The sequence below is a fragment of the Cercospora beticola genome, chromosome 6 (genome assembly GCF_033473495.1).
Source record: "Cercospora beticola chromosome 6, complete sequence".
NCBI lineage: Eukaryota > Fungi > Ascomycota > Dothideomycetes > Mycosphaerellales > Mycosphaerellaceae > Cercospora > Cercospora beticola.
In genome coordinates, this window is record NC_088940.1 from 2,277,749 (window position 1) to 2,299,112 (window position 21,364).

A 21,364-nucleotide genomic window follows, 5' to 3' on the forward strand; every position below is an offset into this window, starting at 1 on the left:
GCTACTGTCGTTTGTGCAACCTGCATTCCCAGAACCGTCCGAGGACTCCAGCGAAGCTAGCGTAATGGTCGTATTGGACAAAATTTTGTCTTCAGCCGTCGATGTCGACATCTTCGAAAAGACATCTGCAATAAGTGGCAGTGTCCGTAGCTTCTTGGCAGGTTCGACTTTTGACGACGAATTTGTCGATTTGTCGTGAGAAATTCTGATCCTGTGTACGAGATCTGGATGTGACATTCGGACTTCGTCTTCGCTTGGGTAACACTTTGACCGGCATTCCAATGTTTTCGAGTGGCGTTCGTATTCCGTCGCTTTTTTCTCGCGTTCAACTCGTCTATGATATTTATCGATCACTCTCAGCGATGATGCGATTTGGATCGACTGTGCATTGGCTGAACTCCGGTACCGATGCCAAGGTCGGTAAGGGCGTCAGTTTTAGATCTAGCTTGCCGTTGCTCAACCGACGATTATATCATATGCTTGGATCCGTTCACCAGGCCTATGTCATGCAGCGAGGATGAGGGAAAAACTTATGAGTGAGCTTCCGAGGAGGGTGGGCGTTGTCATAAAGAAGCTACGACATGGCATTTGCTTGATTGCTAAGGAAACAGTGATGACGAAGTTTGTGGAACGATCGTGTCTCCAAGATCGCTGTCGTGTTACCTAGGCTGGAGAAGCGAATGAAGAGAGACAGTGATAGTGCAAACGTATGAGAGGGATCCTGAAGTGTAAGGTAGTAGACTACGGGCTACATTGCATTCGGCAACGAGTAAATACGCTCGCCCCTGATCTCCTCTCACACGCATTATTCAGAACCAGAAGGACTTAGCCAAGGCCTTTGACCAGGCTGCGGAATTTGGCAACGCTTCGTCGCCAGGTTTGCTATTGCTGCCGGGCTGGCAGGCTTGCCAAACTTCTTCGTGGTAGATGAGGGTATTTTGCTCCTTTTGCTTGGGCTTCGATGGCGAGATGCTGTTTGTTGAAGTGCAATGCAGTGCAGATCCCGTTGACAAACTACCACTGCTGGAAGGATGAGATGGATACAAGCGTGACGAGTGGCGAAGGGGTCGCAATTGGGTGACATTTAGCAAAACACGCAGCGTTCTTCACGTGAGAAAGAAGTGCGGTCGCAATCGGAGCAAGTCCCGAGATTCCACGTTGTTCATGGACTATGAGCCATTATCCAATCAGAATCCATCACTGTCGTGGTTCAACAGCAATACGCGATATCTGCATTCAACTGAACCAAAGGTGCTAGAGAATGCGACTATGAGACTTCAGCTGAATTTCCGAACTCGACAGGGCAATTTCAGACTCCATGTTTTGATGTGCACCATCCAGATCAAGGTTGAAAAGGCCGGTCCTCGTTCGCTGTTTCCAGTCTTTCAATGGCCTTCTGAAGGCGGTCGATCCTCGCGCGGACATAATGGACAGCCTTCCCTGCTTCGCGGATATCATGCTGTACTTCTCGTAGCTCTCCTTCATCCAGCACGGAAATCGGGTGTTCGTGTACCACTTCTGCGGCATTGAGCTTCGTGGCAGACGCTTCCAGCGTTTCAGCGACGCACTCCAGGCTGTCCAATGTGGTCATCATGTTCCCTGCAACTTTATCGCGGAGTCTTTCGGCGAGGGCTAGGTAGCGGCAGAAAAGTGCGTGATGGCAGTTGCTCGCAGCGCCATACACGGCAACAGCGTCGGTGAGATCTTGCCTTGCTTCACTCGCTATTGACGCCAATGTCGCGCCACGCTGGCTCGCAGACCCTACTGAGGCTGGACTGAGGGGTCTGGCGGTGTCGCTCGATGGAGCCACAACGTCTTTCGGACGCCTCATCTGTGGTACAGTACGCGTCGAGCTGTTGCCAGACACAGCAGCGGACTCTCTGTACAGCATCGCGAGTACGTTATGGGTGCTGTAAGTGCCGCGACGACAAGTGTAGAAGATCATGCAGATCCTACTTGCCAGGATGAGCAATCAGTGTCTCAAATGCAAACGGCCGCAAAACATACACCCGTGAATGTTTGCGCGCCGCACTCCTTCTGTCTTGCACAGCTGCCATATCTCAGCCGCCGCTTTCCAAGTCGTGAACAAGGACACTACCAGAGTCACTTGGCAACGTTGAAGAGCTCAGGCTTTGCACTGTGTAGAATGATTCCCGATTGTCAGTCATTCGTGAAGGAGTGTTTCGCTCGACTGGGGTGTGTCTGAGCACGGAGTTCAGACTATCTTGACTGCCGCTGCTGTCGGAGAGATAAGGAGTATTGATGCGAGATGTGTAGCCTTCCCGCGCTGTCACTGGACTCATCACGCTTGATTGTGGTGTGACAGCTCGTGCTGGGATCTCGGAATGATCATCATCGTTTGTTGCATCTTCCGGTAGAGACAAGAATGGCACATCCAGGATCGAGATCTTGTCGCTGTTCTGAAGGCGAATCTCCTCTACAATCGCCGGATCGAGTGTATCCATGCCAGCCAGAAGCTCTGCGAACGTGGCCATGAGCTTATCGAACTCACTCACCGTTACCGGTGAGAAACCAAAACGAGCTCTCTCATACTGTGAGACGAATATTTGTCCGATCCCTGGCGGCTGAATAAGACCCAAGAGCCCTAGTTGGGTCATATAGTCGCGCAATGGCATGTTCTTTGGTCTGGTCAGCAGATCAACGACCGCGGGATCTGCAACTCGTGGCTGGTCTTGAACTGGCGTCATTATGGGATCTGGAGGAGCAAGTGAAACGGCTCGGGCCTCAATGAGATTCGGCAGCTCTGCAACGACCTCGGCAAAGCGTACGTCCGGATTCTTGTTGCCAGGGCGATGACTTGGAGACGACCATCCCGGGTGCTGTATGTCTCCCCATGGCGGATTAGCAGGATCCACCTGTATGATAGAGCCCACAGTGTATTCATTGACATTCACACTGTCCGAATCGTTGGGGAGAATGCCCTGTTGCCCTGCAAGCAGAATCTCGCCGTACAAATCCCTCGGTCGGCTCTCCCAAGCCACAGTCGCGCTCCTGTCCAGCTGCTTAACAATCATCTTTCGCACCAGCCGGCTCACTTCGCCATCCTCGACCGGAATATACGGCTTGCCGATATCAGATAGAACCCTTCGGTTCGTGTAAAGTCGACCGCTGTAGAGGACTATGGCAATGATGGCCGTTAGAACGTAGACGCCGCCGATCATGAAGGTGTATTGGACTGCCGACTGTGTAATGGCCGAGTAGATCATTGTGACGGGACTAATGGCCAGAAATACGAGCGTCAGGAAGTACAGCGTGGTATATGTCAAGCTGTAGAAGACTCGGAAGATGGGGATGCGGAAGGGCAGAATGCGCCGCGGAGCCTCTGTGTTGCGCGCCATGTTGCTCGACCGTGTGGTATGTGCAGCTCGAGGGCTGCTCGGCGTGGCTATCACATGTCGAGGATGTGGGAGAGTAAGACGTCGGCGGAGACCGTCGTTGATGTGGTTGTGTTGAGCTTCATTTCGTGGAAGACGCGATGACGACTAAGGCAGATCCCAGCCACTATGGCTGCTGAAAGTCGTGGGACGTTACTTAGGCGAGCTTCCACCAAAGCCAAAGTCACATTCACTGCACAACACTCTTGGCCTACATGACTTCTGCTCACGACGAGCGGAATAGCTTGACAAGATTGTTGGTAAGATAAAGCGAATCTCAAGCCTTTTGGGATTTCATCGTACGCCTGTCCCTCGCGCGCCCAGAAACGGGCATGTTCGACATGCCAGGCAAACAATACTAAGCAATCGCCAAACTCCAAGCGATCTTTGTTCGACGACTACAAAAAAGTTGTCAGCTTCGTGCCAGTAGATGACAGCAACTTGACAAACCAGAACCGGAAACATGGTCGAGCTTCGAGAGACAGACGCCGAGGATACATTGGACGAAGCGATCAAAGATACAAGAGTCGAAGAATTGCCATCCGACGACGATGACTCTGACTACGAAGACGTCGAGTCCGATGGCATCGATGGTGTGCCTTTCCCTGGCAAACCATTTCTGAAACCATCGAAGCCACTCAACTTACCACCCTGGCTGCTGCATCGCGAGATCTTCAACTTGATTCCAGACGATCTACAGACAACCACTTCGGAGGCGCAAGCAAAGACAGAAGCAGAATGTCTAGCGCTTTTGACGGGCGACGAGTCATTGGGGTTGCCGCTCAACAGTCACGGCATCCCTCATCTGAATCAGAACAAGCACGCCTATTTCCTCAAAGACTGGCTGACTGGCCTTCCGGCTCCGTACGTTGCCATGGATGCATCGCGGCCCTGGGTCTTCTACTGGGTGATGGCTGGGCTTACATTCATGGGCAATGACGTGACGAATTACAAGCAACGTTTGATGGAGACGGTCACACCTCTGCAAAATCGATCGGGAGGGTTCGGCGGCGGACACGGGCAACTCAGTCACTGCGCGGCAACCTACGCGACTCTACTCGCGCTCTCCGCCGTAGGTGGTCTGGAAGTCGTTGATCGCAAAGCAATGTGGCACTTCCTGGGCCAGGTGAAGCAAGCAGATGGTGGTTTTCGAATGGCACTTGATGCTGAGGAAGACATTCGAGGGGCATATTGCGCAATGACCGCCATCACGATCCTCAACTTGCCCCTTGAATTGCCACCAGATGCACCAGCTCGCAAGGCAGGTCTGACGACATTCCTCGACGGCCTCGGAGAATGGGTTGGAAGATGCCAAACCTATGAAGGTGGCATTGCTGGTGCACCGACCAACGAAGCTCACGGAGCCTATGCATTCTGTGCCTTGGCATGCCTGAGCATTATCGATGCCCCACACAAAAGCATTCCCAAATACCTCAACATTGATTCCCTGTTATCCTGGCTCGCAGGTATCCAGGCATCACCCGAAGGAGGTTTTGCTGGGCGAACCAACAAGCTCGTTGACGCATGCTACAGCCACTGGGTCGGTAGCTGCTGGTCGCTGATTCAAGCAGCAATCGCAGGACCAAATCACACAGGCAAGCAGATCGATCTCTGGAGTCGAGCAGGTCAGATCAGATACTTGCTCTGCTGCGGTCAGCAACCCGGCAAGCGTGGCGGTATGAGAGATAAACCTTCCACAAGACCTGATGCTTACCACACTTGCTACTCGCTGGCTGGTTTGAGTGCGGCGATGAACCACTTCCAATACGATGTAACAGGCGAGACCGTTGATGAGAGTGGGAGGTTAGCTGCTGCTTTCCAGTGGATAGCTGAAGGGCCATCGAACGAAGAGATGAATACATGGGCGATTGACAAGGAAGACTTGGTCTTGCCTGTGCATCCCGTCTTCGTGCTGCCAATGGACGTGGTAGAGAAGACAAGATTGCAATTCCAGAAAGGTGGCTTCTGATCGAGAAATGCTACAGTCACAGGAAGAACCATTGCACAACAGTCACAGATCTTGCATTGTATGCGCTGGAATGACACACAGTTGTTTGAATCCCGAGTTCATGATAACCGACGGCTGCCGAGGGATGCGAGGCAAAGAAGAATCAAAGATCGCATCGGGATAGCCTATTTCGCACTTTGGAGAGGCGCCCGATCATTCGTCCTGTTGACACGAGACAATTGTTGCATATAGTCCATTTGATAGCTCTGTCATCAAAAGGACTCCCAGCTTTAAAAACATAAACTCATACTATCATGACAAACCAACCCCATGACCTTCACTCAACCACCCCATCTACCTCGCCCTCAAACCCTGCAAATACTTCGAATTCCTCAGCACCCAACCACCCACAAGCGCAGCCGAGCTCACAGCACCCATGACCAACAAGGTCCTATCCGAAACCAAAGTCTCCTCCTTCACCCTCCCAACATGCAATTTCTTCTTCCTCTGCACAAACTCTTTCCCGCTCCCATGAGCCTCAAAATCGCGTTCATAATTAACGTCTTCCACCATCTGCTGATACTCCACAACAGTCCTACTCCAATTATTCGTAATCAGACCTTTTTCATTCTTATACCACGAGTTACAATTCGGATCATTGAACGCAGAATTCTGCAATTCATGCTGGATAGTCTCGTTGAATTCTTTCAGAGCTTGTTTCTTGGGCGTCAAAGCTAAAGCTTTACCGTTCTTGCGCGCTTCGAGGACGGGTTTGATTAAGCCGTTGATGTAGCGACTTTGGGCTTCGATCATGAGGATGATGGAGTTGTGTCCCAAGTTCGTGTTGGGGCCGTAGAGCATTCCGAAGTTGGGGATGTCTTCGACTGTCATGCCGTAGAGGGCTTGAGCGCCGTCTTTCCAGACATCGGATAGTGTGCGGCCGTTGAGGCCGGTGAATTCGATGGGGTGGAGGAATTGGGTGGTTTTGAAACCTGTGGCGCAGACGAGGAGGTCGTAGCCGCCTTCGAGGCTGTCGACGATTTCGCCGTTTTCGTTCTTGACTTTTACTTGGCTGCCTTGGATGCTGTCGATTGAGCGGGTTTCCAAGCTGACGTTGTCACGGGCAATGGCAGGGAAGTAGTCGTCTGAGATGATGATTCGCTTGCATCCAAGCTTGTACTTCGGCGTGAGCTTGTCCCACAGCTCTGGACGATTAGCCAGCTGTGACTCCAGCATCTGCTTGTGCGCATCCGTGAACGCCTGGCCGAGCGCTTCGTCCTTTTGTGAGATGAAACCATGTGTGCTCTCACGGAAATCCATCTGGGCTGCTCTCTTCCGTGACATCGCGCCGGGTACATATCGTAAGACCGATCGCATCACAGGCGACACTGGGGCATCGAGGCGAGGCACGACCCAGTTTGGTGTTCTCTGGAAGACAGTGACGTGCTTCGCTACTTTGGCAATCTCGGGCAAGATCTGGACGCTGGTACAGCCATTGCCAATCATGGCGATCTTCTTGCCCTCGAGGTCGTAAGACCAGTCCCATCGAGCAGAGTGCATCTTCTTTCCATCCCACTCGTCGATACCAGAAATCTCAGGCCACTTGGGCTGATTTAATTGTCCGACACCAGATACCACGAAGTCCGCCTTGATATCATATGCTGGGTTGAATTCTGCCTCTTTCGAACCTGGCGCCGTCTTGACGCTCACAATCCATTTCTTCTGCTCGTCATCCCATTTCGCGCCTTCGACGCTCGTATTGAATCGGAAGTGTGGGTAAAGCTGGAACTCTTGAGCGACCTTCATAAGGTATTGTAAGATCTCCTCTTGACCAGGATACTCGCGTGTCCAGTCAGGGTTCTTTGCGAAGCTATATGAATATAGGGTGGACCAGACGTCGCAGCAGCATCCTGGATATTTGTTGTCGAGCCTTCGCAAGGTCAGTGTGAATGCGTGCGAGTTGTCAAAGACGCTGCCGCAGCATACCATGTTCCACCAATTCCCGCACTCTTTTCGACCAGAATGAAGTTCCGGCAGTTGTTTCGCTTGATCAAGTCGATGGCGACACACATGCCGGAGATGCCTCCACCAATGATGACAACTGCGGCGTTCGCATGCTGCGAGTGTTCGATACAATGTTAGCACATCCCCAAGGAGATTGGTAGAGCCCATTAAATCTGTCGTCCAGCTGTCCACCACAGTCCATGTCTGTAGTCGAAGAGACGTCTGTAGAGGACTGCATTGCTTGGGCTTACATTCTGGTTGCCAATTGGCACCTCTGGCCATGGCTTGTCCCCTGCCATTGTGAGCTGTCGTATGAGTAGTACTGTCTGTGCTCAAAGAAAGATACAGATGCAGGAAGTGTGAGCTTGAAAGCGAGGTGGAAGATGAACTAGGATGGATGTAGATCACAGAGGAGAGGTGCTCTAGTGGCTCTACGGAATACTTGCCGTGCGGTACACGTCGCGTACCGCCATTTGCTTTACCCTCGGATGACTTGCAGTGCCACTCGAGTCGTTTGGTGGATGTCGAAGCGCGAGGCGCGAGTGGGAAAGAGGAGCTGCAGCTCTGGGACGGCACTCAAAAGCGGAGTTGTGTGGAGCCGAAGTGCTTCCGACCGGCAGCACGCGTCGACATGCCAACCTGACGGTTTCTGTACAATTCATGCACAAGAAGTCTATCAATTGAGTTGAGGCAAGTTGTTGCACATAAACATGATATACGCGCAACCATCACAGGTGAGGTTGATAAAGATGCTGACCATCAGCATTGATGAGAAATCGACAACCCGGCCACCACGCGTTTACCCGCGCAACCTGGTCAGAATCCTTGCTGTCTATGCCACTTCTCCTCCCAGCCAGGAAAGAAAGGCGACTCGCTCAGCGTCTCGGGCTTCCAATCTGCCTCAATCAGACCTTTCTCGAGTTGCTCCCTCTCGCATTGCTCCAGATATGGAATTACGACATGCTCGGTATGCCAAGTATCTTTGTACTCCATGATACTCTGCTTCCCTTCCTTTAGGACCTTCAGCACCAGCGAGGGGATATATGGCTCGTCTCGAAACTCCGTCACAGGCGTAAAGAGACCCTTGAAATTGAACACGATGGCCCCCGAAAGAGGCAGCCGCCTCAGTGTCTGCCAGTCTACTCTCAGGTGCATGCGATCAATGGAGTGATCAGGATTCTGTGCCTCGCGGACAATGCTATGCGGATCGCCAGGTGGCATGAACAGCGGCCTGTCAACTTCCAGACCCCAGGAACCGCGCTGGATCGGCTTGTCAGTTGGCTTTTTGGAGAAATACCTGTCCATTGAGAACTCCATCTTCTCCTTGTAGTCCGGAACGGGTTTGTGGATGTCGCTCAGCTTCAGACCAATTTTGGTGCCCAGAGACCATCCCAAGCTCGACATGATCATGCCACTTCGAAAGGTGTACAAGCCAGTCTCAGGATCCCTCAGCATGATGGCGAAGTCTTCTGGAACGTTGTGGAGCAGTACAAACATCGGCGGCGTAGAGGCCAGATCAGTCTGAGTCTTCAAAATGTCGTTATGGAACACCATTCGCTCCAGGTCAAGACGGAAGTAGTGCGGACATCGTGCGCACAGGAACTGCAAGCAAATTTCCATCAATTCTCTTGTTGCCACTTCGGATCCCGGAAGAGTCTGCAACACGGTATCACATTGCTGCTCGAAAATCTGCACTCGCCACCTGATAGTGTCTGCGTATTCCTGGTTCAGCTCGAGCCACCAGTCCGGCTCCATCTTTGTGATAGACATCGTCTGGTGGTAGGCCCATCTGAAGGGACGGTACGGCCTCGATAGTGCGGAACCAATGTCAAACTCATGACAGGCTTTGGGCAACGGAACTCCGCTGAGAGTGGCATAATCTGGAAACCGGCCAAGCTGTTCAATCTCAGCCAGGGTGAAGCCCGTGGGTGTGGCGTGAAGTGCATGTAGGAATGGATCCGGCGACACGTTGTCTGACAGTAGTCTCTCGTAGTTCGCTGGAAGTTGGCTGAGTTCGTGCGGAGATCTGGAGAGCTGACTGCCTGCTGTCGATGGGAGCTTTGCGAACGCGTTTCGGCGATGAGGCGGAAACGCATGCACGTATAATGCGCTCGCATCAACCTCCGCGATTTGTTTCGAAGGCAAATCTCGCGGTGGTGTTGTTGCAACAGAACAGCGCCTTCGCTGAAGGCCCAATCTGTCGGCAAGCTTCTGCCTTGCTTGAACATTAATCGCGAAGTAGAGCACATACCCGGCCAGCACAGCCAGCAACGCCCAGATGGCGAAAGAGAGCATGATGGCTAGGTGTATCGAATGTAGTTCAGCTTGAACTTACGTAGGTGTGGTCGTGCGAGAGGTCTTGCTTATCTAACATGGTCGTCTCAGGCGCCAAGGGAGCAGCTTCGTTGAGAGGGAAGCATGATTGGACTTGCTCTCCACAAACGGCAATTCTGTACGTCGTGTGCCTATCTGTGGCGTACCCTAGACTATATCTTGACCTGGCGCCCAGTTGCAAAGGGCGTGCCAATAATTGCCAGTCGATGTGAGCTTATCGGGAGCTCAAGCTGCCACACCACAAGAACAAGCTCACCCCACAGCTGCCTATCGCACTGACAGAAGACAGCACCTGAAGCACGAGGCCGCTCCTTTTCGACCTCACTGACAAACATCTTCAAGTGCTCATTCTGCCATAACGCAGTCTGATGGCTGACGCACACCCCGTCCGAGACGATGCTGCAAGGGCGGAACGATCGGCACAAGTGGCAGCTACTGTTGCACAGAGCTGTAGGTTGAATCGCAGACTTCCTCACTTCTCAGGCACCGACTGAGTGGAGAACAACAGGGCATAGAACTGTTGCCGCATACTTCAATTCCTCAGCGACAATTGCTCCAGCCGCATTAGGGCCTCAATAGGAAGGTCGTCGATCGTTGCAAGCCCTAGCTTGTTTTTCTTGTCTGTAAACCTAATAGGCCTCGAAGGATTCGGCATGTAAGCAACTGCCCGGGGCTGAATCCTGCGCGACTACATATATCGTACCATATCGCCGTATGATCGAGACGACGAATTGCCAAGTGCTGCTCTTCCATCAACCGCATAAGTTTGCGCTGCAGGAATCTGAAAGACAACGACGTCTCGTTTGCTCTTCTATCGTCTGCGAGTCTGCTACAAGGGATTGCTCATCATGACCAGAAGCATATTTCTCACGGGGCCGAAGCCATCACTCAAGTTGGTTCCTAACGATATCTGGCTTCCTGGGTTGTATTCTCGACGTGTCTTGTGCTTTGAACTTCCTCTGAGCTTGAGCCAGGATAAGGTCGTGGACGTATTCCAGCGTGCTCTGAAAGCACTTGTGCAGGGAACACCAGAGCTGGGTGCTACATCAATAGTCGTGCAAAATGCTGCTCTGCACGATCCTACCAAGCCTGTGAGTAGGTGCGGAAACGCAAATATTCAAATTTGGGATTTACATCAAGCTGATGATCTCTTCAGTGGAGAGAACTGGCACCCGGGCAAGGTATCGAGCTGGTGGTCAAAGACCTGACTGCAACCATGCCAAATTTCAAACAACTGGAAGGCTCTGGATTTCCGCTGTCAGAATTCAGAGACTCGGAGATCATGCCAATCGAAGGACCTATCATGCCCGAACCTGCCGCCGTTTCGAAATTCCAGCTGAATTTTATCGGAGGGGGTGTTCTCTTGAGCTCGTGTATATATCACCACCTCACCGATGGCAATGGCATGAATGCGATCATGCGAGCTCTGGCCGAGAATTGCAAGAAGGCGACTGAGACGCAGGGTGACCTTCCGCCACATGTGCTTGATACCAGCCGTGCTGTGTTCGATGTACCAGAAGGGTTGACCGACATCAGTCATCATGGGGCATACTCGATTGGCGAAGAAGTGTTCACACCGGGAGTATCCCACGATGAAGCTCCTCTTGAAGTCAATGGTGTCGAGCCATTGCCTCCACCACAGTTCCAACCACACTACTACAACATCTCAGCAGAGAATGCGCAAGCGATCAAAGAATATGCCAGCAGTATATCGCCCGTCTCAACACATGATGCCATCTCTGCAGCCCTTTGGCGAAACCTCATCATCTCTCGCGTATCGACAGGCGAACTCACTGACATCGACAAACTCTGCTCTTTCACCATTCCGCACAACGCAAGAAAGTATCTGAGCCTCCCCTCAACCTGGGTTGGCAACCTCACCTACTTCATCATTGCCCACGCAACAGTCCGCGAGATCACTCAACCCGACAGCCTTCCTCTTCTCGCCTCCCGCATCCGCGCCGCGATGTCCGCTGTCACGCCCTCTCACGTCCACGGCGTCATCACTCTTCGCAAGAGGCATCCTTTCTCTCTCTCCTGGTGGCCCATCATGGTCGCCAGCGAACCTGAGATTGTCGCATTGACCAGCTTCTACCACTCCGAACTTCTCCTGAATAGCGACAGCGATGGTGGTCCTCTTGTCGACTGGGGCGAACATCTCGGTCACGAAGCTAAGCATTTCACTACGACGGACCTCGGGGCATTCGCTGCGCAATACCAACGCGCGCATTTCGTGGGTCCGAAGTTGCCGCCGGACGGGAGGGGATGTTATGTTCATATCGGGTTGGTGAAGCCAGAAGTAGAGAGTTTTAGGAATGAAGAGGTGTGGAATCGGTATTTTACTTTGAAGGAAGTTACGGTGGTGGAGGGAGCGAGTTCGGAGTAGCCATGTGTGCTTCATGAGTGACTTCTTGATATCAACTACCACGATTGTTGACGCCAGAGTAATCGCTAGATTAACAACTTTTCTCCATTGGGGATTCTCTGCTGCTTAGCTTGAATCCTCACCAACAGGTCGTTCTGAATACTCAATTGAGACAGGAAGGCACTTCCGCCACTGACCTTGAGATGCTTGCTGGAAAGGCTTCTGTGCTCCTCGACTTACATCATGGTCAGTTGGTTAGACAAGAACATCTGGCGCTGGTGACTCCGAACACTCGCTTGGAAGTAGGGTTTACGAGGACAAGGTTCGGGGCTTTGGTCGAGAGCCTGAAAAGTACAGCTGCGATGGAGAACCAGTCTGTCAGAACGACTCCAGGTGAACCGATGGATGAATTGTGGAAGAGAAACGAACAGACAAGAGATCATGATGAACGTCCTGCTGCGGGAGAGCAGCCACAGTATTGAGTGCCGTTTTTTCATTCAGCGTGGTATCATTCCCATAAGCTAAAACCCTCCCAGCAGACAGCCCTTGTCGTGCTATTTTGAACGCCGTGCTTTCGTATGATACACAAGAGAGAAGATCAGGACATTTAGATCTTGATCTCACGGTCGGCCCGTTGCTTGGCCTTGCGGGTAGCAGCCTGAGACTTGGCACCCATGATACCACCGCCCCAGTGGCGCTTGGCCTCCTCGTTCTTCTCGAGGTAGCCCTCCTTGACGGCCTGAACGAGCTTGGAGAGCTCGTTCTTATCCTCAGCACGGACCTCAGTGATGGCGAGGGCGGCAGCGGTCTAGAGCAGACGTTAGCGTGTGCGTAATAGCGCATTCCGGGTTGTCTACACACCTTCTTGTGGACGACAGTTCCGAGACGGGCCTTGCCCTTGACAATGGCGTATGGGACACCCATCTTCCTGCAGAGAGCTGGAAGGAAGACAACGAGCTCGATTGGGTCGACATCGTTAGGGATGAGGACGAGAGCAGTCTTCTTGGCCTCGATCAGAGCCACAACGTGGTTGAGACCGTACTTGACGGCGTATGGCTTCTTGCTGACATCCTCCTTCTTCTTGCCCTCAGCGACGGCGGTGGCCTCCTTGTGCAGACGCTCCTTCTTCTCGGCCTTGGTCTCTGGTCGGTACTTGTTGAGGAACTTGAAAGCCTGGGCGGCGGTGTTGCGGTCGAGGGTGTTGCTGAACTGAGCGATAGCCGGTGGGACCTTGAGACGCATGTTCAAGATCTTGCGCTGGCGCTGCAGGCGGACGTATTCTGGCCACTTCACCATGCGGGAGAGGTTGCGGCGTGGCTGGATGTCCTGGCCAATGCCATAGTTGCGTGGGCGGCGCTCGATGAGAGGGTTCTGCAGAAGCAGTGAGTAGTCTGTTAGCGGACACGGGAGGGAAGTGCGAAACGTACCTTGGCCTGCTTCTTGCTAACACCGGCCTTGGAGGCAGGGAAAGGCGCCGGAGCGGCCTTCTTTCCACCAGCTTTTGGAGGCTGTCATTGAGAAGAACAATCAGCGACTGTTGCCTTCTCTAGAGAGCCTGCGCGGTTGCCCGACGCAGCTCAAGCCATAGTCACACGCATCGCTCCGCAGAGACGATGGTGGATGCAAAATTTGGGATCATTGCCATTTGCATGCCCGCCGAATCGCCAAGTGCGAAAGAGATCGCGCAGATGTCCATCAGCGAGCAGAGGCAAATGACTAGCCGGTTCGTGCGATGCTTACCATATTGACGGTGTGCTGCTCGGAGGAAGGGAGGGTGATGGGTGGTGTTGTTCTGGCTTCGACGAGCTTGCAGAGCAGAAGACAGTGCTGCGCGCAAACAGAATTGAAGTTCTGGTGGGCAGCGCCAAGAGTCCCGCGCGGGCCGGGGGTTTAGCCGCTTTCTGGGCTGGGAGCCGATTCGGAAGCTGCGCCAGCTTTCTTGGAGGGTCGAGGAAAACGCGCAAGCAACGTCCCCGTCCAAGCATTGCAGAGAGCAATTGGTCCAGGCAGCTTCATTTCGCCACTTGCTGCTGCGCAAATCATTCAAGTCATCTTCTCATCAGACCGCGGCTGTGTATCCTGCCACCGCGCCGCCGAGTTCCTAGCGAAGCCGACTGCCACAGGAGCCTCATTCGTCGCTCCCAGCTGACATCATCTGCCGCGCATTGTGGAAGGCCAGTCAGTGATCTTCCGCAGAGCTCCAACAAACACTTCTTCAACTCCACCACCCGCGACGTCCGGCGCTCCGACACTTCTAGACCAAATCTGTAGCCTTGCAGCGATCTGAACGAACAAGGCGACAGCAACTGCCCCTCAGCGCAACATTGGTTGCAGCCTAATCCGCCGAGATGTCCTCCGTTCTACGAAGCGTGAAGAATGTCACCAAGGGCTACTCTTCCGTGCAAGTGAAGGTCCGGAATGGTGGGTGACAGTAATCAGAAAGGTATCACTACAGAACGGCTGCTGACCGCGCGACCCAGCAACGAGCAATGATCCATGGGGGCCCACGGGCGCAGATATGGCGGATGTCGCCCGAATCACTTACAACAGGTGCGGAATTTCCTGATCAAAGCCCTTGCGCCGTTGTCACATCCTGCGTGTCTTTGCTGGGCAACACGGTAACTCTTGCTAACTATGAGGTCGCAGCTCGACCGATTTCTACGAGGTCATGGACATGCTGGACAAGCGGTTGAATGACAAGGGCAAGAACTGGCGGCACGTGCTCAAGAGTCTGAAAGTCCTGGACTATTGTCTACATGAAGGCTCGGAATTGGTGGTTACATGGGCTAGGAAGAACATCTACATCATCAAGACCTTGCGTGAATTCATTCACATTGATGAAGACGGAAGGGATGTTGGAGCAAGCAGTATGTCTTGAAGAGGCGCAAGCCACGCAGAAAATGCTGACTAGTACTCAGTCCGACATTCTGCCAAGGAGCTGACATCTTTGATCCTGGACGAAGAGCGACTGCGTTCTGAACGAGCGAACAGGGGATCGTGGAAATCGCGCGTTACCGGACTTGAGGAATTTGGTCTCGGGGGCGACCCAACGCCTAAGCAGCGAGAGCAGCAGCGAAGGCGACCACAGAACGACGACGACGATCTCGAATACAGACTGGCCATTGAAGCTTCCAAGAATGAAGCAGAGGAGGATGCTGCGAGGAGAGCGCAGCGCAGTGGCTTTGACACCGATGATGACCTGGCGAAGGCCATAAAGTTGAGCAAAGAAGAGGAAGAGCTTCGCAAGCGGCAATTAGAGGACCAGCAGCAGGAGGACTTGCTCTTTGACAACACTCCGGATCAGGCTCCTCAGCCAACAGGCTTCAACCAAGGCTATCAGCAACAAGCCGCTGTAGACTGGTTCGGCAATCCTTTGCAGCAGCAGCAACCCCAGGCAACTGGATATTTGAACAACGCCTACAGTCAACCCACCGGCTTGCAACAACAGCAGACCGCATTCCAGAACGGCTATGGTTACCAACAGCCCCAACAAACGGGCTGGGAACAAATGCAGCTGCCGGCTCAGCAGTTTTTGCAGCCACAAAATACCTTTAACCCTTGGGCAAATCAGATGAATGGAGGTGCATTCGGGCAACAGCAACAGCCAATCCAGGAGCAGCCCACTGCTCAAGCTGGCTCGAACAACCCATGGGCGACTAACAACAGCCAGACGCAATCGGGCATCGCCCCACAGCCAACCGGATCAAACAACCCCTTTGCATCGCACTCCCAACGACAGACCGCCTCCCCATTCAAACAACCCACACTCGACACGCTCCGAGAGCAACAGACAACCCAGCAATTCCAGACGAGGCCGAACCCAATCCAGAACTTCTCGGTCCCACAACCAACCCCATCACCAATTCAGCCTCAGCAAACGCAAAGGCCAGTCGATCCTTATCAGGCGAAGCTCAACGAATTGTTGTCGAGCGGCGAAGGACAAGATACTTTTGGAAACACTGGAGATCTCCGTATTCCTGCTCAACACACAGCTCCTGGCACATATGTCAACTCTGCTGGTGCTGGCTCTATGGGCAGATTGGAGGCCGCGAAGACCGGCAATAACCCCTTCTTCAGCCAGCCCCCAACACAGTATCCCGCACAAACTGGTCCCGCGGCGCAATTCGGCGGTCCCGGAGCTGGCTTTGGTGGAGGTAATCCATTCGGACCAAGACCTGGCCAGCAGCAGCAACAGCAGGGTCAGAGTCTAATTGATCTTTAGGAAAGGGAAGAAAAGTTTGGTATAGCATTCTTGTCTGCAGACGAGCAGAGAGATTTCGGCATAGGGGTGCCGTGTGGTGGCTTAGCAAAGCTGTGCCTCCTTTGAGGTGATGCGACTGGGCAAGAGGGGAGTGTATGGTGGTGCGCTGCGGAAAGGGGTGAGGCAATTTCCTTCCGGGCGCAGGTCTTGCATTTGCATAACGTTCTTGATACCCACAGTCGATGTTATATCATTCGTTCGGCTGCGAGTTGCTTGCTATATTTGCTTTATATTTTGGGATCAATATCGTGAGAGATCGGAATGGTAAAGATTCTTTCGTTTTCTCAGGCCTTTCGCACAGGCATTCGCAATTTTCTTATCACCGTCCTGCGGCCGAGGCCAAGAGCAAGTCGGATCCTCAGAGTACCTGATCCGCAGTGGAACTCGTTCCCGGAGTCGCAAGTTTTCGTGCAGGTCGTTCTCAAGAAGATGCGTGCTGATCCAGGTTGTCGACGATAGAAACAGCAAGCGAAGAACAAGTTGCACGACATCAGAGATTGACACAATGGGCACGACTTTTGCAGTTGTAAGGTGGTCTCATTGCTCGCAAGGCAGGTCATTCGACCAGATTGCGCGGACTGGGCTCCAGGCATGCAGAGAGCGGTCGAGGATGTGCTGGATACATTCGCTGGACCCCTGTTGGTTTTGCTACCTGACCAGTCGCTCCGGAACCACAAGTTCCCAACTATGAAGAATGCGGCTCAGATCATCGTTCAGCCAAAAGCAGGGTCAGTGAGCAGGCCGAGGCGAATACTGGTCCAGATCTCGAAGTGCTTTCATTGGAACAAGCACACGCTTTAAGAGCAACTACCGAAACCTCGTTAACAAACGCCCATCACTCATCGCCCGGGTTCCTACGCTTGATCACTTGCTCCCGCCAAAATTGGATCCAACGGTTTGGAACCCGACTATGTCTGTGAGCAGGGGCAATTGGTCTCTCAAGGAAGCAGAGACCATCGATACAGCGAGGATGTTGGCAAGGGAGAGGCGACTCCGGTGTAGCGGTTGAGTTGCAAGGCATCTCATGTTCTGCCCGCTAGGAGTACCCCGAGCGAGACAACGCGAGAGACAAATATGCAGCTCTGATTTGCAAGGATTCTCGAAAGCAAGAGGAATGATCATGCCGCTTCAGAAGTGCTTCGATTGACGCACCTTCTCCAGTGCCAAGTCGTGGTCAGTATCGATCCGGTGGTGGTAGTAGCGATGGTCCAAAAGCGTGTGGAACTGAATGGCTCATTCGGTTCTGGGCCTCGCTCACAGGTACTGTGGGCTCCAGTTTCTCTTGTCGATCCGGATGGCCATTCACGGGTCTGTGATGCGTGAGGTGGTGCTTGCCATAGCAGCGACAGCAGCGAAGCATAGGGCGCAGGCCGACCGGGCCGAGCCCCGACGATTGACGGTCTCCACTGCCGGCCTAACTTGCTTCATCGAACAAACACTTCGACACGATCAATCTGCATAGTACGAACAAATTGAATCATTGGGTCGGCACGAGCAAGCAATGCACAAGTATCCCTAGCACCTTCCGGCCCACACCCAATGAACGCCATCTCCACCAGTTCGCCTCCAATATGGAAATCCGCTGCCATTCTTTGCTTTCAGAAGAGGAGCCCAGTAGCGATACTGGCGTTCTACTCTTCTCTCCAGTCCCTCTGAGCTTCTGGGGCGGCACCGACCCTTCTACTGGCAAAGTCGTTGACGCACATCATGACCTCTGTGGTATCAACCTAAAGGGCACAATCCTGGCGATACCTGGGAGCAGGGGTTCTTGCACGGGAAGCACTGTGATACTGGAGATGCTATTGAATGCGACCGCCCCTAAGGCTTTGATCTTCAAAGAGAGGGAGGAAATAGTCACGGCAGGAGTGATTGTTGCCCGAGAACTATTTGGGCACGAGCTGCCGGTTGTGATCACAGATGAGAAGAAGAAATTTGACAGGTTGGAAGGGAAAGAAGGAAAATTCGTGAGCATTCGGAACGGGATCATCACCACGCGGCGCAATTACGAAGCTGCGCCGATGGAATTCGGTCCACCGAACGGTGTCCCCGCAAAACGCCATTTCGATTCAACTGGGATCAATCTGAATGCGAGCGACCTTGCTGTACTGGAGGGGCAGCGAGGAAGCGCTGCTGCTATAGCGATGAAAATCATCATTACTTTTGCAAAGGTTCAGGGAGCGACCGAGCTGATCGACGTTACTCAGGCACACTTGGACTCCGTGCTGTACACAGGCCCTGCAATTCTAATGTTTGCAGAGCGACTCCTTGCTCTTGGCGATGCGAAGTTCACCGTGCCTACGACTATGAATGCAATCAGCATCGATCAGCAGCGGTGGCAAAGTCACAGCATCGATGAGGAGTTCGCAGCGAATGCCAACAAACTGGCAAATGCTTATGTTACGATGGGTGCAAGACCCACTTTCACTTGTGCCCCTTATCTGCTTGATAGCGCTCCCTCGGCCGGCGAGCAAGTCGCCTGGGCGGAGTCGAACGCAGTAGTGTTCGCGAATAGCGTTTTGGGCGCCAAGACGCAGAAGTATCCGGATCTCATTGATGTCTGCATCGCACTTGTTGGCCGTGCTCCGTTGGCTGGATGTCATACAGCTGCAGGGCGCCTACCCTCGATCGCTATTAATGCACCTCCCCCAGATTCCACAACTTTTGACAAAGATGTCTTCTGGTCCATACTCGGCTACTGTGTTGGAGAGCTCAGCGGCAATCGTATCCCACTCGTGCTCGGCCTCGAAAACAGCAAACCTAGAATATCAGATCTGAAAGCGTTTGGAGCAGCTTTCGCGACGACTTCTTCCGCGAGCATGTTTCATGTTAGGGGCGTCACGCCGGAGCATTGTATTCTCCGCCCGGAGATGCTTAGGCAGCGCCTCGAAATAACAGACCTGAGGCAGTGTTTCACGAGACTCAACACTGCAATTGAGCCTTCTGTGAGTGTCATCGCTCTCGGAAATCCACACTTCTCTTTCGAAGAATTCGAAACGTTGGCTCAGTTGCTTCATGACAGCGAAGGCAAGATGAGAATGAAAGCCAGCAGCGTACGCCTTATGATCACGACGAGTCGTGATGTTCACCAGAGGATCACTTCGAAGAATATAGCAATGATGCTTGATGCGTTTGGCGCGGAAGTTATCACAGATACGTGCTGGTGCATGATTCGGGAGTCTACGATCACGCGCGAGAATCGACCGCAAGAAAACATTATGACGAATTCGGCAAAGTATGCACATTATGCAACGGGTCTTGTAGGAAGAAAAGTGCACTTTGGATGCCTAAGGGACTGTGTCGAAGCCTCTCTGCTGGGGAAACGGACTCTGGAACCCATCTGGTGAAAGAGAATATACGCATTGTTCGCCGCGTATAGATCTTTCCGTGCAACTGAGACTCAGACGTGCACGATCGATACAGGCAAAGGTTCCAACACTAACTCGTACAAAGCTTAACTGTTATGCAAGCACGCCTACTGTGCAATGAACTTGCAACTTTCTTCTGTCACGATTGGAGGTCGTACTTTGAGAAAGAGGAAGAATCGTGATGGCTCGCAAGACGCCCCTGCGCTGGAGAGCAGGAAACGGCAGAAAGCTTCCAAGAGAGCACCCATCGCTCCACCACAAAACAATCCCAACGACGACCGAGAAGAGCAAATTGAGATAACACAGCATGATCGTAACGAGAACCTTCGCATCGGGCATGAGAGGGCCTCCGATGCTGAGCACACCAGTCGCGACAACGTCGGAACCCGTCTGTCAGAAGCCATGGGCGTAAGCGCAGCTCGTCGCGCCAAAAACATGGTAGCGCGCGATAGCAACCACGAACCCAATGAAAAGCATTTAGAGCTTCAAAACCCAGGTCGCCGCATGATTCTCAATGACCAGGCGGGTGCTGACCGCATTCGTGACTCGGGCCCTGAAGCTTCTGGTGCTGGTAACAATGATCCAGCCACTGACACGAGCCAAGCCTTGCCCGAACTGCTTCAGAAACTCCGAGAGATCGAAAGCATGAACTTCGGACAGACGTGCAACTTCTTCACGGAATGGACCACTAGCCACTCTGGCCGTGACTTTAAAGAATGGCTTGATTTCTACCAGACGGTCGTCAAGCCCACTTTCTATCGCGACAAGGAATGGGAAGAATACATTGATGCGAACAGAGTGGAAGAAGGTATCACTATTGGAGAGGCACGCTTGCGAGAATCAAGGTCTGTCATGCTCAAGCTTGTTGGAGAGGGAACACTGGAGACCGGAAGACCTCCGCGAGAGTTTCTGGAAGTGCAGTCTTGGGAAGATGCCATTAGAGACTCGTCGAACAAAAAGGAAACAATTGTGCTTAGAGACCGGATGCTGCAAGATCTCATGGCAGACCGGATTCACCAGCCACAAGATTTCGATACATACCTGCGGCAAGCAAGTTGGCAGATGGCTAGCCGTGATGCGAAGAACAATCAGCAGGCGACCCGCATAGAAGAACAACGACAGAACATGATCGATGGAGTTGTACAAGCAGGAGAAATGCCCTGTAGTTTTGAGGATTGGTTCAAGGCATCTGAATGGAGCGAGTATGCCGAAAGGTTCCCTGGAGAGAGAGTTGAGATCCGCCGGATGGAAGAGCAGATGATGGAGAACGTTCTCCATGAAGGGACTGCCCCCTACGGCGCCGCGTGGCTGTTTCGTGCACCAGAATGGAATCGATATATCGAGGAAGCGGAAGCTAATCAAGGAGAGAAACGCTCCTGGCTGTGGGAAAAGAGTCGCGCTTGCGTTTATGATGATCGGGAGCGCAGATGCATGGCACCCGCGCGAGCACGCTGGGCTGCAGGCTGGAATTTACTGTGTTCGAGGCTTGAGAGCAACCTCAACGCTGATGTCTCGCAGATTGGGAAGGAACGCTCGATAGTTGACAAGTACTCCAACTTCGAGCCGGAGGAGCTAATAATGCCACCGAGTCTGAACGGTGAGACGATCGCTATCCATGCGCTCAATCTCGTGAAGAAGACCGTCAAATTGGAAAAGGCCAAGTTCGACATAGCAGAATGAAACAGACGCAAA

At 52.8% G+C, this 21,364-nt stretch overlaps 10 protein-coding genes across 10 annotated transcripts; 5 read left to right on the top strand and 5 right to left on the bottom strand.

The window, feature by feature from the left end:
• Window positions 1–1,342: 1,342 nt before the first annotated feature.
• Window positions 1,343–1,891, bottom strand: RHO25_009968 (uncharacterized protein; the record flags this gene model as incomplete). The annotated part of the gene is made up of 1 exon (XM_023601488.2): window positions 1,343–1,891. The coding sequence occupies one exon, from the start codon at window positions 1,889–1,891 to the stop codon at window positions 1,343–1,345; it is 549 nt and encodes a 182-aa protein (XP_023453369.2).
• Window positions 1,892–2,060: 169 nt separating this feature from the next.
• On the bottom strand, window positions 2,061–3,359 carry RHO25_009969 (uncharacterized protein; the record flags this gene model as incomplete). The annotated part of the gene is made up of 1 exon (XM_023601489.2): window positions 2,061–3,359. One exon carries the CDS (start codon window positions 3,357–3,359, stop codon window positions 2,061–2,063), a length of 1,299 nt encoding a protein of 432 aa, XP_023453368.1.
• A 499-nt stretch (window positions 3,360–3,858) lies between these two features.
• On the top strand, window positions 3,859–5,364 carry RHO25_009970 (uncharacterized protein; the record flags this gene model as incomplete). Its single annotated transcript, XM_023601490.2, has 1 exon — window positions 3,859–5,364. The coding sequence occupies one exon, from the start codon at window positions 3,859–3,861 to the stop codon at window positions 5,362–5,364; it is 1,506 nt and encodes a 501-aa protein (XP_023453367.1).
• Window positions 5,365–5,697: 333 nt separating this feature from the next.
• RHO25_009971 (uncharacterized protein) lies at window positions 5,698–7,646 on the bottom strand (the record flags this gene model as incomplete). The annotated part of the gene is made up of 3 exons (XM_023601491.2): window positions 5,698–7,273; window positions 7,330–7,460; window positions 7,599–7,646. 3 exons carry the CDS (start codon window positions 7,644–7,646, stop codon window positions 5,698–5,700), a joined length of 1,755 nt encoding a protein of 584 aa, XP_023453366.1.
• A 517-nt stretch (window positions 7,647–8,163) lies between these two features.
• On the bottom strand, window positions 8,164–9,642 carry RHO25_009972 (uncharacterized protein; the record flags this gene model as incomplete). The annotated part of the gene is made up of 1 exon (XM_023601492.1): window positions 8,164–9,642. One exon carries the CDS (start codon window positions 9,640–9,642, stop codon window positions 8,164–8,166), a length of 1,479 nt encoding a protein of 492 aa, XP_023453365.1.
• An 887-nt stretch (window positions 9,643–10,529) lies between these two features.
• On the top strand, window positions 10,530–12,067 carry RHO25_009973 (uncharacterized protein; the record flags this gene model as incomplete). The annotated part of the gene is made up of 2 exons (XM_023601493.2): window positions 10,530–10,772; window positions 10,838–12,067. The coding sequence occupies 2 exons, from the start codon at window positions 10,530–10,532 to the stop codon at window positions 12,065–12,067; spliced, it is 1,473 nt and encodes a 490-aa protein (XP_023453364.1).
• Window positions 12,068–12,653: 586 nt separating this feature from the next.
• RPL8 (60S ribosomal protein eL8) lies at window positions 12,654–13,789 on the bottom strand (the record flags this gene model as incomplete). The annotated part of the gene is made up of 4 exons (XM_023601494.2): window positions 12,654–12,854; window positions 12,908–13,417; window positions 13,474–13,554; window positions 13,787–13,789. The coding sequence occupies 4 exons, from the start codon at window positions 13,787–13,789 to the stop codon at window positions 12,654–12,656; spliced, it is 795 nt and encodes a 264-aa protein (XP_023453363.1).
• A 605-nt stretch (window positions 13,790–14,394) lies between these two features.
• On the top strand, window positions 14,395–16,268 carry RHO25_009975 (uncharacterized protein; the record flags this gene model as incomplete). The annotated part of the gene is made up of 4 exons (XM_023601495.2): window positions 14,395–14,467; window positions 14,527–14,596; window positions 14,693–14,913; window positions 14,965–16,268. The coding sequence occupies 4 exons, from the start codon at window positions 14,395–14,397 to the stop codon at window positions 16,266–16,268; spliced, it is 1,668 nt and encodes a 555-aa protein (XP_023453888.1).
• A 1,610-nt stretch (window positions 16,269–17,878) lies between these two features.
• Window positions 17,879–19,651, top strand: RHO25_009976 (uncharacterized protein; the record flags this gene model as incomplete). Its single annotated transcript, XM_023601496.1, has 1 exon — window positions 17,879–19,651. The coding sequence occupies one exon, from the start codon at window positions 17,879–17,881 to the stop codon at window positions 19,649–19,651; it is 1,773 nt and encodes a 590-aa protein (XP_023453889.1).
• Window positions 19,652–19,789: 138 nt separating this feature from the next.
• RHO25_009977 (uncharacterized protein) lies at window positions 19,790–21,352 on the top strand (the record flags this gene model as incomplete). The annotated part of the gene is made up of 1 exon (XM_023601497.1): window positions 19,790–21,352. The coding sequence occupies one exon, from the start codon at window positions 19,790–19,792 to the stop codon at window positions 21,350–21,352; it is 1,563 nt and encodes a 520-aa protein (XP_023453886.1).
• Between the last annotated feature and the right edge of the window lie 12 nt (window positions 21,353–21,364).